The following is a 14,964-nucleotide window of genomic DNA, read 5'->3' as shown; positions in this document are numbered from 1 at the left end:
GGGGAGCTGGGCAGTGGGTCTTTCAGATACATGGCAAATGAGAGTGCCAATTCTGACATTTTGATGTTCTGCAGGAGACTCGGCCCCACTGCGTTGTCACTTCTGAAGCGCCAGAGCCCTGCGGCACCTGTCTGCCTGCATACGGCCGTGTGTTATGTGCTCCAGATGTGAGATAAGGAGGAGGGACCACAGCCAAGTCTTGGTTTCTCAGGCAGGTAAGTCAGAGAAGTGGGGAAGAGGAGCAAACAAGCTGGTTAGTCCCTTTCCTACGAAATGGGGTGGAGCCCAAGCCAGCTGCTGCCTTCTTGTTGCATCTACTCTGGTGCCCACCGCTGACTGCGTTCATGGTCAGTGCCCCTCAGAAGCGGGGGTGAGGGTTCCTCTAGTCAGCAGCCAGAGATGTGGTTGTACAGCCACAGCTGATACCCGCATGGTGCTGCCCTGAATGCTGTTGTTTAGCTGGAGCTGCACACCGCTGTCCCAGCCCGTGGGAGGAGGCTTGGCTGAGTTCCTGCATGAGGGGACATAGAAGGTGTGCAGGATGTCCCAAGGGAACCTCAAACCAGCTTTGTCGTTTGGGAGAGGTACCCAAGGAGGTACCTGGGGGCTGGTCTGGCACTCATGGGTGGCAATGGGCCGCTGTCCCTGGAATTTGTGGTCAAGGAGCCCCAGTGAAGGGAAAACTGGGTTCAGCAGTCCCAGTGCTGTGTCTTGCACTGCCAGAAGTTAGTGTAAAACAAGGAGCAAAAGAGCTGCTCAGAAATAGCTCGGAAACATTGCATAGAGCCCCGGGGTGGCTGTGCTTGGAGCCGTGCTTTCATGCGGAGCCTTTTAGGGTTGCTCTGGAGGCAGTTCCAGAACATGGCTTTCTTCATCATCCCTTAGTCCCCATGATCCGTGTGCTGCTGAACATGAACAGAGGGGAAAAAATGCCAGCAGGACTGCAGGGGATGGGAAACGCAGTGACTGCTGCATGAGACATCCATGCCACGCCAGGTGGGACGTGCAGCCTGGAGGGGGTGGCTCTGGCTGTTTGCAAGATCAATGGGAATTAGTTAGGAAAGCTGAACAGGGAAGGGAGAGAGCAGCTGGCAAAGAGACGACCTGCTTGTTCGTCACTTGTCCCGAAGCAAAAGTTTGTGAATATAAAAGCAGTCGAACTGCTTTCCCAAAACGTGGCAGCCCCTTTGCCCTGCCCCGGGGATGAGCCACCCTCTTTCCTTCCTCCTGCTTCCTTCCACCCCTCCCCACACCAGTCTCCTGAGACTTTTTCAGTCCACAGCTGCAAATACCTTGGTTGCACCCAAACTTCAAGATCTGAAGACGAGGAAAAATGTAGGATTGAGTAAAACTAACAAACGCTGCACACCGCCTCCCCCCACACACAGTTCTCTCAGCGGATTGCTGCTCAGGCTCCACAGCTGCAGAAGTGAGGACTGCCTGAAGTGGATGTGCACAGCAGGTACCTGCAGGTTGTCTGACCTTGCTTTGACCCACCGTGGTTGCAAATACCACTTCCCTACGCCAATTTTTCTCTCTCTGAAGATTTGAGATACAGCTGTTGTTTGCCACGATGGTGAACTCCGACAACTGGTTTCTGAACCTCGTCTTGACCTCAGGGTAAGCAGCTCCTGACTCCACGCATTCATTTCTGACTCCGTCATGCTTAAATATGGAGCAGCCCCGGGGCCCTGGTGAGTCACTCGCTCCTGATGACACCAGGCTGTTGGCAGCCTGCTCCTGTCAGAGGCTGCACGGGGCAGGACCCGGCCCGCTGCACCGCTGTGGGGCCCCCGTGCCCGTGTACCCCCACGCTGATGGTGGCGAACCCCTCACGGATGAAGCTGGAAACCCTCTTGGCTTCGTGTTATCACCCCGCCAAAGCAAACGCTGACCCTCGCACGTGGGGCTTGGCTCCTGGGAGGGAAGCGCAGGGGCTGGGCCAGTTTCTTTGTGCAGTTCTTTTTCAGAGCAGTGTCACAGGCAGAGACGTGTGGTACCGGACCCTTCCCTGTGTGTTCTGCTGGGGATGTGGGGGAGGACGGAGCTCTTTTTCTGTCCGTTTGGCCGGCGCAGCGAGTTGCTGGTCGGTGCGTAAGCACGGCCTGAGCAGGGGGAATAGGCAGCTTGTGGTTAAGGTCAGAGGGTAGGCTGGGGTTGGGTCAGAGCCTGGTTTGGGAGCCAGCTGAGTCACAGATTATTGGAACGAGAAATGGAGCTCCATGATGAAATGCACAAGTCCCTCAGAGAGCCAGGTCAGAGTCCAGCAGCTGGAGGAGGATGGGTGGGTGGTTAAAGACCCTCTCCCTCACGGGGCTGCGCTCGAGTTCGTGGTCTGGTCCAGTCTCTCCAGGAGTCCCTGGACAGATCACTTCAGCCCTGTGCTGCCTTCCCCCATCTGTGGGTGCTGACACTTGCCTTTCTCGCCGTCTTGTCCTGCCCTGCGGTGATTCCCAGGTCTTTTTCCTCACCCCTGACCCTACCCTGCCTTGTTTAGCTGCAGTTCTTACCCAGGCGGGGTTCCTCCCATGGTCAAGATCCCCCATGGTTGTGCTGTAGGTGCAGCTGTGCTGGAAGAGCCCTGGATACCCAGGCAGGATGGTGGGAAGCCACAGTGCATAAGCACTGGCCAGGGACAGCACAGGGCTGAACCACAGTCCTTTTCCTCCATGGGAGGGGGCAAAGGCCACCTAGGCCCCCCCAAATCCTGGGCAGGTGCCTCAGGCCACACGCAGAAGGTAGGGCAGCCCCTCTCTTGCCTCTGAAAGGAAGGCTGTGAGCTGCATCTCGCCCCGTGAGGCCCCTGTGCTAAAGCCCCTGCGCTGCTGGCTCGGTGGCCAGGCTGACAGCACGAGCCTCACACCTACTCACAAAGGGGCAGCCCCGCTTCTGCCGTTACCAGCATGGGGCACGGAAGCGGTGCTTCCCCACAACACCCCAAAAAGCCCAGAGGGCTGGGGTAAGCCCTGTCCTCTGAAAGGACAGAGCCATACGGCCACCCACATACTCCTGGCGTTGGCCCACCTCGCCAAGAGGGGCACGGCAGCAGTTTAGCAGCGTGCACGGAGCAGCTGGGGATGGAATCAATTCATGTTTCCAAAATAAAAAACATGCAGGTACACTTCAGACTTATTTCCCATCCCGTGGCTGCCAAATCTGCAAGCACATTAGCTGTGTCTGCGGGCTGCGTGGGGGAGGGAGGGCAGTTCCCAAGGGCTCTGCCAGCAGCGCAAGGCTCCATCCCACAGGCAAAAGGATCAAGGCTTCTCACCAGCCCTTGCTACGCTGTTTTGCAGGTTCCTGATGACCACAAAGTACGAGCTCTGCTGTTTTGAAAGAGTGAAGCACAGGAACGGCTGTAGCGTGTGAACTGCAGCAGCCTTGGCTATGGAAGACGCCAGCCTGACCTTCCCACGTGTAAGTGCTCTGTGCCCCGATGGTTCCTGTGTCGCAGGGTGGGCTCCTCTTTCTTCCCCTCCCTATTCAGAATAACTGGTTGGGTGGTCTTTTGACTCCAGGAAATTGAAGTATTTGTCATCCCTGGAGAAGGGTCTCATAGCAGCTGACCCTTCGCTGGGCCTGTTTTGAGTTTCAGGCCAGGAGCTTGTGTGGTTCCCACAAGATTATTAAATCCCCCACCAGCTACTGCCATAAATCAATGCGTTAGGGAGACAGAGGGGCTGAGCCACGCTCCCCCCTGAGCAGTTCAGCTCCTTTTAGTACATTTTTGCACACAACATGCTCTCAGCCCAGCATTATCTGCCCTCCCCTTTCGCAGTCCGTTTGCGCTGTGTGTTTCCAACTGAGACACAAAGTTTGGGTCTGAGAACATGTGGAACAGTAATTTGTGGTATGAGCATCTTCTGCGCCTGCCCACCTAGATTATGAAGTGAAACAAATGAGCTCCCTTTCTAGTAAACACATATGGGGATAAAAATCGGTGTGATCAGCTTTACAACAGCCATATACGAGGAGAGTTTGAGGTGGAGGAGTTTTCACTGCTAATGGCAGTGGCTTTTATTTTAAGCCCATTTTTTTTTTATTTACATTAAAAATTTTATTACAAAAAAAACTAACAGTAAGGCAGTTTCTCAATTGTCAGTCACTGTGAGCCAAACAGTTTTCAATCATCTTTAATACAAAACCAGATTCACCCAGGAGCCACGCTCTTGATCCAAAAGCCCTTTGAGAAATGAAGGAGTAAGGCAGAAAGCAGCAGCAGCACCTGTGTAATCCCTTACGTGCTGTGTTAGGTGCATGGACACCACTGCAGTGGAGAAAGAGGAAATAAGGATTGTCTGCAGGTGGAAAAAATAAGCTTACCCTTTCTCTTCTAATAATCTGGAGTGGGTTGATCTGATGTGCCAGTCTGGAGGGATATTTTTTTATTTTTTTTTCTAAACCAAGTGAAATTTTCCACTGTCAAAAGACAAACTCTTTTTTCTTCCCCAAAGAAGTGCAAGTCATTGAATAGTTCACTGCTTTCAAAAGTCATGCACTAAAACATTTTTACTCCCCAAGCAATGCCTCTTAGAGATAGTTCCTAAAATGCTGGAAGTACTCAATGGTAGCTGAGGTGAGGGAATTAACTGTTTAGCAAACTTTCCCACGTTCCACAACTTCTCTCAAGATTCTCATTCATCTTTTGGTGTTGGTTGAACAGAGACAGGGGAAAAAAAAAAAACCACACCCAACCCATTGCTTAATAGAACAGAACAGATTTCTCGTTGCTTTAACCCTTCCTGTCTTCATTCACAGAATCAATCAGGTTGGAAGAGACGTGGGGTTTTCTTCCACTGAGGCCATAGCTAAAGCAGTCACTGACACTTTTTATTCAGTATTTCTCTCTTACCTTACATAAATTCCACAGCTTTTAGCTTTTAATTATTTAAATGTGTCAAGTAACTCCTCTGCTCGCTTTAGAACAAACCAGCTTTTCTGTAACAGCAAAACCAGATGCTGTTTTCTACATGTGCTCGTGGTGGCAACACCTTGATTTCTTGTTTGTGCTTGTTAACTACACAGGACCGGCTTTTCTAGAAGCATTTATAGACGCCTCGGGGCTACTGAGGGAAAATTAGTGCCCCAAAGGTACAACTCCTAATACCACGTTGTTTGTTGTGTTCTTTTTTTACTTGCAGGAAAGCGGCAGGACTTACCTGCAGCCATGGTTACCTTTTTTTTGGAGCTTAAGAAGGTAAAAAAGATGGGAAAGAGCAAACTATCACGGGTAAGAATGGAGATGAATGGCACTGTGTGACAAAGGGAAGAAAACTCAGGTAAGTAGAAATGTTCTGGGGTTTTTTAATGATTACAATTTAGTGATCAAAAATATGCTCTAATAACCCATTTCTTTGATGAATCTATTTCTATCAGATACTGCTCTAGTGTACCAGCTAGTCTGCATAAATGAGCAGTGCAGACGTGAGGTGGAACTAGTTCTGATTTTTCTTTTATTTTCTTAAGCGCTGGATGGACTTTGTTTCCCAGCTGCAAGAAGGTGCAGGGCTCAGGATAAACACTGACGTAGGTCCCACTGCTAACAGGCTCAGTAGAAATTTAACATATTTTGCAGCAAAGACTGTAAAGTGTCTTCTGAAAGTCTGCAGTTTCTCAAACTATAGTACCTTAAACTGCATCCTCAGTATTCCAGAGGTATTTCTAACGTGTTAACAGTTTGGTTTGATCTATGTTTTGGCTCAATTTTCAAGATTTTATTGAGGCGGAAAATCCAATTAACCAAAATTGGAATTTTTTCCTTGGTAAAGACTTCAGGCCTGACCCCTAAATCAGTAAAACCACCATCAGCCAGAAAACCAGACTGTTCAGGTAGACTCTGGTGCAGCTCACTCTGATTCTTGTCCTCGTGCTAGTGCAATATTTAGACATTTTGCTAAAAATCCTGTTGTTGATGAGAAACAGCTTAGGAAAGCCAACCTCCTGCAGGCTCTCCCCACCCTGCTTAGCTCCTCCTGCGCTGGGGGCAGCGGGGACGGCGGTTTATTCCTCCCGCAGGAATCTGACGAGCAGAACAGAAGTTCAACAGCTACAGCAGCCGCAGCCTCGTCTCCCTCAGAGGTTTCAAGTTCACCTCAGTGTAAGGATGACTCGTCACAAACTAAGGTCCCTGAAGTCACTGTGAGTGAGTTCTTCCAGTGGGGGGGAGAGTTTTTTCCTGTGTGGGTGGCATGAATCGGAACGGCTCCAGCCCTGGCTCGTGGGGAGAGCAGCAGTGAGGTGAGCAGCACCAGAGCCTCGGGAGGAGGCCCCCTCCCAGCCTCCGCAAGGTGAGTGACACCAAACCATCCAGAGCAGGCACCTTCTCTGGCATCCTGTGCCTGCATTCAGCATCCGCAGCAGGAAAAAAAAATTTGCAAAATAAAAAGCATCTAAAAAAGATTTAGGATTATAAATAGGCCATCTATTTCTCACAAAGCCTTGAGAACTGGGAGGACGATGGTGGGGAGCATTCCGTGAGGACTATGTATTAACCTCATCACCTGAAGTCTCATAACCAATTTGAAATTCCAGTGTCCTAAGGCACAATTATTTTGATTAATGAAGATGGTACCATTCCCATCCCCACTGCCCAAGGAACAGGTGTAAGAGTAGACTACGAAGACCAAATAAAAGCAGCATTTGTTTATGTGGACAAACATTGAAGGAAAAAAAAACAGAGGGAAGACAGGCTGTAATTGTTGTCGGGCTGCCCTCATGCAGGCCTGTTTTTGACACAACACTGCTGAAGCATCTCATCTATGCGTACGTAACCGCTGGCTCACATTTTCAAGGTTAAGAGCCAAATTCACCACAGAGGCTGAGAAAAAGAGTTTAAAAATCAGGGCTTTTGTGGAAGTGGAAAAACAGGCTAAAACATGACAATAACCTGTTCCCCGGAGAAACACCACCCACGCCCACAGTTCTCACCAGCAGTGGTCAGGCACTCTAGAAAAGCAAAGAGTCGAATGTCTGGAAACTGAGGGACTGGTTTAATTCAGCCTTCCTTCGAGGGGAGCCCTGCCATGAAATCGTCCCGCCCTTCGCAGAGTGGCGGCTGCGAGGAGGACTCGAAGCGAACAGTCGCTGGCTGTGCTGATCGGAGAGGCGATGGTGAAGGGAACACCACACACAACACCACTGTTAGCTGGGGCCCTGATCTGTATTTTGTCCTTTTTTTTTTCCCTGTAACACTCACAGACCTTAAAAATCAATAAATTCTGTTCATAAAACCTTAAGGGGACATTTTAGAGGGAACTAAAAGCATGTTTGTTTTGTCCACAGATGAAACACCGGTGTAGCTGAAGACTGAACCTGTAGTGGAGTGTTAGTCAATTGTAAACTGTCGGAGATGTGTGTATTTTACACAGACTGAATACAGGAGAAACAAAGGAGGAGTCTGCATCATTCCAGCTCTGATAAAGTGCACGGCCTTCGGAACTCCTGTCCCCGCTCGTGGAGCCATTTATTGGATACTGCAAAGACATAAAGGTACCTGATCACTGCACCTCATTAGTTCACACTTCTAGTTAAGCTAAATACATGCTATTGGCCAGCTTTCAGTGAAGCACGGCGATATCTTAATTTTCTAAAGTGTTTTAATACACACGCAAAAACGTGAAGTTGGTCTAATAAATCCCAAGAGGGAAAAAACCTTCCAGTAGCTGCAAAACTACAGAAGACTATTAAAGTAGATATAGTATTACATGTATTTTATATATATATAATAAAATATGCTACTATATATAATATATATAACATATATATAGAGAGAGAGATGAAGTAGATGTAGCTATAAAGTAGATTTCTTTATAAAGGACCTAATTTCTGGCTGCTTTTTACTCCCTCACGAAGTCCAGAGGAACAAGAACACCAAGACAACCCACCCCCAAAGCCCCAGGCAGTGAGGGCAGCCTGAGCGGTACTTACCCCACTTGTTTCCAACTAGTACTGGGCAGGCTGCGTGCCGCGTGCTGTAATCTCCTTCTCCACTCGGGAAGAGGTTGTACCAGAACACGGCTGTTCCCTGGTAATCGCAGGAGAAACCCTCAGTGGTTTGCTCTGTGCCAAACATGCTTTCACACCAGCTTACTTAAGCATAAGGCCAAGGTATTTGTATTTGTATTTCAGATATTCCTTTTAAATTGAAGGCTCTTTTCCATGTTCTAACAAACATTTGCTTTCTTAAGGAAGGAGACTCCTTTGACTCATTCTGTGTCTATATATACTTGGCTATTAATTTTTTTAAGCCCTAAGCCAGTCTCATTCAACTCTGACCAGTTTTAGAAAGTAAGATATTTACTACAACTGAGCAGCAGGCCAGCAAAGACAGACCTTATTTGTGACCCTTCTGAGGGAAAAAACATAACAGGAACACACAATTTCAGGGAGAATTCCCTACAGACGCCTCAAGACTAAACCTACTTACAGATTTGAATATTTTCAAGATGTGTTTTGAAGTACTGTGATGTTTTGCAGTTAAATACAAGACATAACTACGCGTTAACACGCAGAACATCAGATGTCCTGGGCATCATCAGTACCACTCCAGTCACTTCACTTAATTGTAAGTACCTCTGTGCTCCCATGAACAGTGCTCTAACCTCCTTTACGTAAACTCATTTTAAAGCTTCTTTTTAGACATTTACACATCTGCTGTGGTTTTGAGTAGGTGGATAGAGGAGTGGTGACCCTGGCTAACAAACCCTGCTCACCTTTTTAGGCCAGACACTCGCTCCTACTTCAGGAAAGACAGTGGCTCCCCCTGCTGACACATCGCTCATCTGAAACGGGGAGGAAAGGCACAGGTAAGCTGCAAGTGTCACGTTTTAGTAAAATAAAACCAGGTTATTGAACAACTTAATTTCTACCTCCCAATTAGTGAGTAAAGGCTGCACGATTAACAGCCTTAAATAAGGCTGGAACCCACCCGCTTTGTTCCAAGTGCGCCAGCCAGCCTCGTCCCCGAATCTCACACGCTCAAACGTTTTGGTAACGAGCGTGCTGTAAATACTGATGCAGATATAAAAATGAAGAGACAGCAAATAATTTAAGCTGATGCTCACCTCTGAGGAAAAAAAACCCCTCCTTAAGAACACATGGAAGAACCGTTACTGATGGGTAAGAAGATACCCCGTATGTGTTAGCGCTAAGTTAGTGGCTGCCTTCGTTTGCAAGTCACTTCAGTAAAAAAAAATGTAATGAAATCATTCAAGGGTATAGAATATGCAGTGACAGATATTTTTGGCACTAGTACATGACAGAAATATATCACTTACATAAAACAACCAAGTAGCAATTCTGTTGCCTGTTCCCAATTCCTTAAAAGCATCTGGCTCATCTTTCTGTGAATAAAAGCAAGCAGATTTAATAAGCATTTCATTTTGATTACTGAGAGGAGCCCATGACATACAGCTGCAGAGCCAGCAGCAGACAAACTCATGCAGAAAAATTAATTCAATCCCTCTGTTCGGGAGGAGGGGAGAATGCAACATGAGTGTATCTATTAATTTAAATCACAGAATCACAGAATGTCAGGGATTGGAAGGGACCTCGAAAGATCATCTAGTCCAATCCCCCTGCCGGAGCAGGATTGCCTAGACCATATCACACAGGAACGCGTCCAGGCGGGTTTTGAATGTCTCCAGAGAAGGAGACTCCACAACCTCTCTGGGCAGCCTGTTCCAGTGTTCGGTCACCCTCACCGTAAAGAAGTTTTTCCTCATATTTATGTGGAACCTCCTGTGTTCCAGCTTGCACCCATTGCCCCTTGTCCTGTCAAGGGATGTCACTGAGAAGAGCCTGGCTCCATCCTCATGACACTTGCCCTTTACATATTGATAAACATTAATGAGGTCACCCCTCAGTCTCCTCTTCTCCAAGCTAAAGAGACCCAGCTCCCTCAGCCTCTCCTCAGAAGGGAGATGTCCCACCCCCTTCATCCTCTTCGTGGCTCTGCGCTGGACTCTCTCTAGCAGTTCCCTGTCCTTCTTGAACCGAGGGGCCCAGAACTGGACACAATACTCCAGATGCGGCCTCACCAGGGCAGAGTAGAGGGGGAGGAGAACCTCTCTCGACCTGCTGACCACACCCCTTCTAATACACCCCAGGATGCCATTGGCCTTCTTGGCCACAAGGGCACACTGCTGGCTCATGGTCATCCTGCTGTCCACTAGGACCCCCAGGTTCCTTTCCCCTACGCTGCTCTCCAACAGGTCTGTCCCCAACTTGTACTGGTACATGGGGTTGTTCTTGCCCAGATGCAGGACTCTACACTTGCCCTTGTTATATTTCATTAAGTTTCTCCCTGCCCAACTCTCCAGCCTGTCCAGGTCTCTCTGAATGGCTGCGCAGCCTTCCCGTGTGTCAGCCACTCCTCCCAGTTTGGTGTCGTCAGCGAACTTGCTGATAGTGCACTCTAATCCCTCATCCAAGTCATTAATGAATATATTGAATAGAACTGGTCCCAGTACCGACCCTTGAGGGACTCCGCTAGACACAGGCCTCCAACTGGACTCTGTCCCATTGACCACCACTCTCTGGCTTCTTTCCTTCAGCCAGTTCACAATCCACCTCACTACCCGATCATCCAGACCACAAAATAAAACAGGCATTTTAAAATTCTGTAGGACAGGAAAGGCGTAATCCCACACTGCTAATGGGTAAGAACAACTGTACTGTCTGAGTATATAAATCCTCTCCACAGCCACAAACTCAATTATTTAATTACACTCACTTATCCCCTCTTGTCCTTGGCCAAGATGAGCAACAGCCAGGGCAGCCCTTCAGCCCCAGGGTCACCGAGACCACCACAGGGGTGGCTCCAGGCATGCCCTGAGGGGTGGTTCTGCCTTTGTGCCCTCTCCCCCTTTCCTGCTCCGACCTGTGCCGGAGCTGCAGGCCTTAAAAACCCAACGAGGGATTCATTGAGCGGCGCGTGGTCCCAGTGCAGGGTGTGCAGGGTGGCTGTGGCAGCTGTTCATGAAGCTTTTGGCAGGAGTAAGGAACGTTTGTCACACCTCACAGCCCATCCCTGTGGCCACTATTTGTGCGTGCTAAAATTTTGGCAGTCGTTACTTCAGAAATCAGCCCATGCACTTCCAAACAGTTAATCGTTTGCAATGCTTTTCTGAGCGTGTGCTTACAGAGCAGAGAGGCTGATTAATAGTTGGTGGCTTGGATTCACGGTGTAAGGTTAATCTGAAGGTGTTAAATCACACATAAGCACGCCCAGTAAATAACCAACTGAATTCAGTGGCATTATTTCCAGCAGTCCGCAATTTAAGCTGGACTAGAAAAGTCTGGGAATTTAAATCAAATAAAAAACGTAAGGATGGTGAGATGAGAAGACCTCAGTGGGCTCTTTCCAGTTTCGGGTGCCTGCTAGCAATCAGCATGTCAGCTCCAGTAACAGAGCTCTTAGATTTCCAGAATTTCTTCAACAGCACATGAGACACCGGCGTCTCAAAGCTCTCTCTCCGCACCAAGCCTTCCTCCTAGAAGAGGGCATTCAGCTCTCAGCCACGTTTGCCTTACTGAGCAATGCTCTGCGCTGCACATTAGCTGATGCCACCATCATCTGCCACGCACGTCCAGAGCACAGGACACACCGAGTTTTTATACAGTTTAGCTGTGTCTCCTTCAGTGATTTTAGAACAAATGGCTTCACATGGCCAGTGCTCTGGCCAGCCAGAATGTTTATAAATGTTTCTCCAGCTTTAGAATAAAGCTAATGCCCTTTGCTCTGTTAAGAACTATCAGTCATCTCCTTAGAATAATTCTTTTTATAATTATGTTTTTGAAGAAAAGCCTCGTTGCTCTGTAATGCCCAGAACGTTTATCAGTTCAGCTGGTGGTTTAGAGGGCTTTCTCCACTACCATGGATTAGAAAAGTTGAAGAGCTACAAAATTTAATACACATTAAAGAATAAAAAGTGTGCCACAGCCAAGAGGCCCAGGCTTCACCAGGTGACTATCTCTCCTCCATCTCTTTACTTGCCCGTGCAAAGTCAAAGTGGGGTTCATACTGTCCTCCCACTCCATAATTTGCCACCTGAAAAAGAGAAACACAGTGCTTGTGAAGAAGAAAGAGGTGGAGACAGAAAACAGGACTTACCCTTCCAAAATCAAAATGAGGCTCATACTGGCCTCCTACTCCGTAGTTGGCTACCTACAGTGGAAGGAGAAGCACAAGCTCTAGTAAAGCAGTGTTTTATCCAGACAAGAATCTGACCATCATCTACAGGTGAAGTTTAAATATCAAGCCATAGGAAATCCCGAGCCAGAATGTGACTCTGAGCGTTGGGGGCTCTCAGCCCTTCACTTGGACACCAGCTCCCGGCAAAGCCGCAGCTGAGCCTTCCCCTCCCCAGGGGCAGCTTTCCTTGAAAGCTCTTCTGTCCTCCCCCAGCTGAAAGGTAAAGGTGTGCTGCCATTGCTGAGCGCCTGCTGCTGTCTGACCTGATGACTCTCAGGTGATAGAACCTGACCATGAAACTTTTGAAACTCCTGAAGACCCGCACAGCCACGGGCTCCAAGGAGTCCCAAGATGTTTGGCTACAAGAGCAGCAGCACATCCACGACTGGCACTGCGAGATGCAGCGTACTCCGGGTAAGGAATCTGCTATTTCCCCAGGGTAGAAAAATATTTTTCTTCTACAGAAACTTTACAGGCTATTCCCTTCCAAATAGGTCATGGAGCTTTCACATCATTCAAGTTTAAATCACTTTTTGATCTCTATGTCAATAAAGAGGATCCACTGTCCTTTTTGCAGATTGATTTTTTTTTTTCCATCTCTTCTATGTATTCATAACCTCAATTTTCAACCAGATGCTTGGGCATTTTATCATCAGGAGTCTTGAGGGAGGAGCACAGTAGCACAACAGCCTTCAGGAACCACTTTCTAAGTGTCCTGCTTTCTAGGTATTCACGCTCTCTCAGACTCAGGGAAGCAGCTGTTCATTTAAAAGCCTCAAGAACATAGAAGTAAGTACTTCTAAAATAAAATTTACTCGTTACATGTACAGTCAGTCTTTCCCACGTTACAGAGACACCAGCCTGGCCGCCTAGGACCAAGGATGGGACGGCAAATCTAAACACCTACTCTCTCCCCCTTTCCTTAAGTATCAGGCAAGGTAAACTTTTTACTGTCACCACAGCAGCAAAGGTTGACCCTGCAGCACTGAAACTCAGTTTTATTAGTATAAATTGAAAGGAATTACACATCCACTTAACAAACATCAGGAGTTTCAGTTCTGACTGTTTCCCCCCAGCAACAGAAAGCCATTTCACACTAAAGTGCAGCTCTATAAAGACAACTTGGTTTCTTCCTCCTTGTAAAAAACCCACCCATTCCTCCTATGGCCTTGAGTCAAACCAGCCATCAAATCCGCTGCCCCTCGGCTGAACGAGCTCTTGTGGCCACCCCCAGCCCTCCCTGCGGGAGCACAGTGCTGCACACACAAAGCCATCCAACACGAAATGCCACGCGACGTTCCCCACCGTGCCGGTATTCACAGTTTACCTGTAGTTCCTCTGCTGTGGAGACATCGAGGCCTGTCAGGTCCTGTATCCTCGTGTTAATGCGAGACACCACGGGGCTTTCGTATCCAGCCAACCAAGCACTAAGTGGGAGGGGGAGAAATTAATAAAACATGGTAGTGATGGGCAGTAAGCCAGCAGTGCAAGAGTCACATTTGGAATTACTTAGAATTTGAGATTATTTTTTTTGTGTACTTTTTAAGAATTTGCTAGGATGATCAGAACTATTCCCAGGGCATTACAAAGGCCTGCATTTAATAAAAACCATGTTTTCTAGGAAGAACACTTACAGCACTGCTTTAAGGAAGCTCTAAAAAAAACTAAGGGCCTTAATTCCCATACTGGACTACCAACTGACTGAAGAAAATGTTCCAAATAGTGAAATCTGCTTCAAGCTGTTTCCTAAAACAGGCACAAAACAGGTTTGTTCTCACCCATTCCCAACAGCTAATTCAGACCCCACATTTGATGCACTGTGAAGCAACACTTGGGAAAGGAGCGGGTGAGTTTTAGTTACTATTTAGCATACACTATGTGATTGTAACTCAGCTCTTCCATGTCATGTACTCACAGGCAAGCACTGTGAGCTGTCCTTTCACATTACCCACCTGTGTAATGGTACTAAAAATCATTATGAAAACAATTAATGCAGAAAAATTTTTTACCATTTTTCCCTGTTGAACAATTTCTACCCGAACAGTCTATAAAGAATTTGGTATTTAGCACATGTTTCAGGTACACAATGATTTTTAAGGGGGGAAAAAAAAAATCAATCTTTTTTTATTTATTTACCCCATAAAGGTGAAAGGTCAGCCTCACAGTTCCAAAGGCACCATGTCTGCCTCCTGCTGTAAATCAGAACTTTTCAGCTAGAAATACTGCATTTAAAATACCTGGCCAACTACTCAGCAGAGAAAGGTATGAAGGGGTAGGGAAGCAGTTCTACATGAGCATCGCTCCCTTCACCCAGAGGCAGTGTAGCATTTTTCTAAGGGGTTGCTCATTCTTGAAAGCAGCATGGCTGGGAGGCAGCGATGGCACCCAGAGGCACCACACACCCACAACAGCAGAAAAGGGCACATGCTTAGTCTCAAACTGCAGCACTGTGCATCCCTGCTGGGCCCTGACCAGCAAAAAAATAGCAATTTCATCTACCCAGCATCTTTTTTCTTCTTTTTTTTTAAAGCTACTCATCAAGATGCTTTTTTTTCTTGCTGCTTTACTCATCCCACTCTACCCAATGCACCTTCATTTTACCTGCTCCTCTTTCCCTCTCCTGGCACACTCACTCCCCTCCCTGGCCCTCATCTGTTTACCTGTGCAGTCCCCTACCACTCACTAATAAGGATGATAATATTGATGATTTGGGCCCCATGTTTTCCCCTTTTTTGCAGGAAACTGGAACCAGCTAGTTCTATTTTTTTTTT

General features: G+C 47.7%; 1 protein-coding gene across 4 annotated transcripts in view; it reads right to left on the bottom strand.

The window, feature by feature from the left end:
* Positions 1-3,977: 3,977 nt before the first annotated feature.
* P4HA1 (prolyl 4-hydroxylase subunit alpha 1) overlaps positions 3,978-14,964 on the bottom strand; it is a 35,856-nt gene continuing 24,869 nt past the window's right edge. For 3 of the 4 annotated variants that reach the window (XM_068416597.1, XM_068416595.1, XM_068416596.1), the window contains exons 10-15: positions 13,521-13,620; positions 12,113-12,166; positions 9,276-9,341; positions 8,712-8,780; positions 7,927-8,023; positions 3,978-7,472 (exon numbers count right to left, since the gene is read on the bottom strand). In XM_068416597.1, coding sequence (XP_068272698.1) covers positions 7,402-7,472; positions 7,927-8,023; positions 8,712-8,780; positions 9,276-9,341; positions 12,113-12,166; positions 13,521-13,620 — 457 coding nt within the window. In that variant the 3' untranslated portion in view covers positions 3,978-7,401. Of the gene's footprint in view, positions 7,473-7,926; positions 8,024-8,711; positions 8,781-9,275; positions 9,342-10,307; positions 12,050-12,112; positions 12,167-13,520; positions 13,621-14,964 lie in introns of those variants that run through there. The other variant, XM_068416598.1, reaches the window with a different exon arrangement.

Source organism: Nyctibius grandis, chromosome 20 (genome assembly GCF_013368605.1).
Source record: "Nyctibius grandis isolate bNycGra1 chromosome 20, bNycGra1.pri, whole genome shotgun sequence".
Classification (NCBI taxonomy): domain Eukaryota; kingdom Metazoa; phylum Chordata; class Aves; order Nyctibiiformes; family Nyctibiidae; genus Nyctibius; species Nyctibius grandis.
Note: the sequence above shows the minus strand (reverse complement) of the source record. Positions and strands in the feature narration are given on the sequence as shown.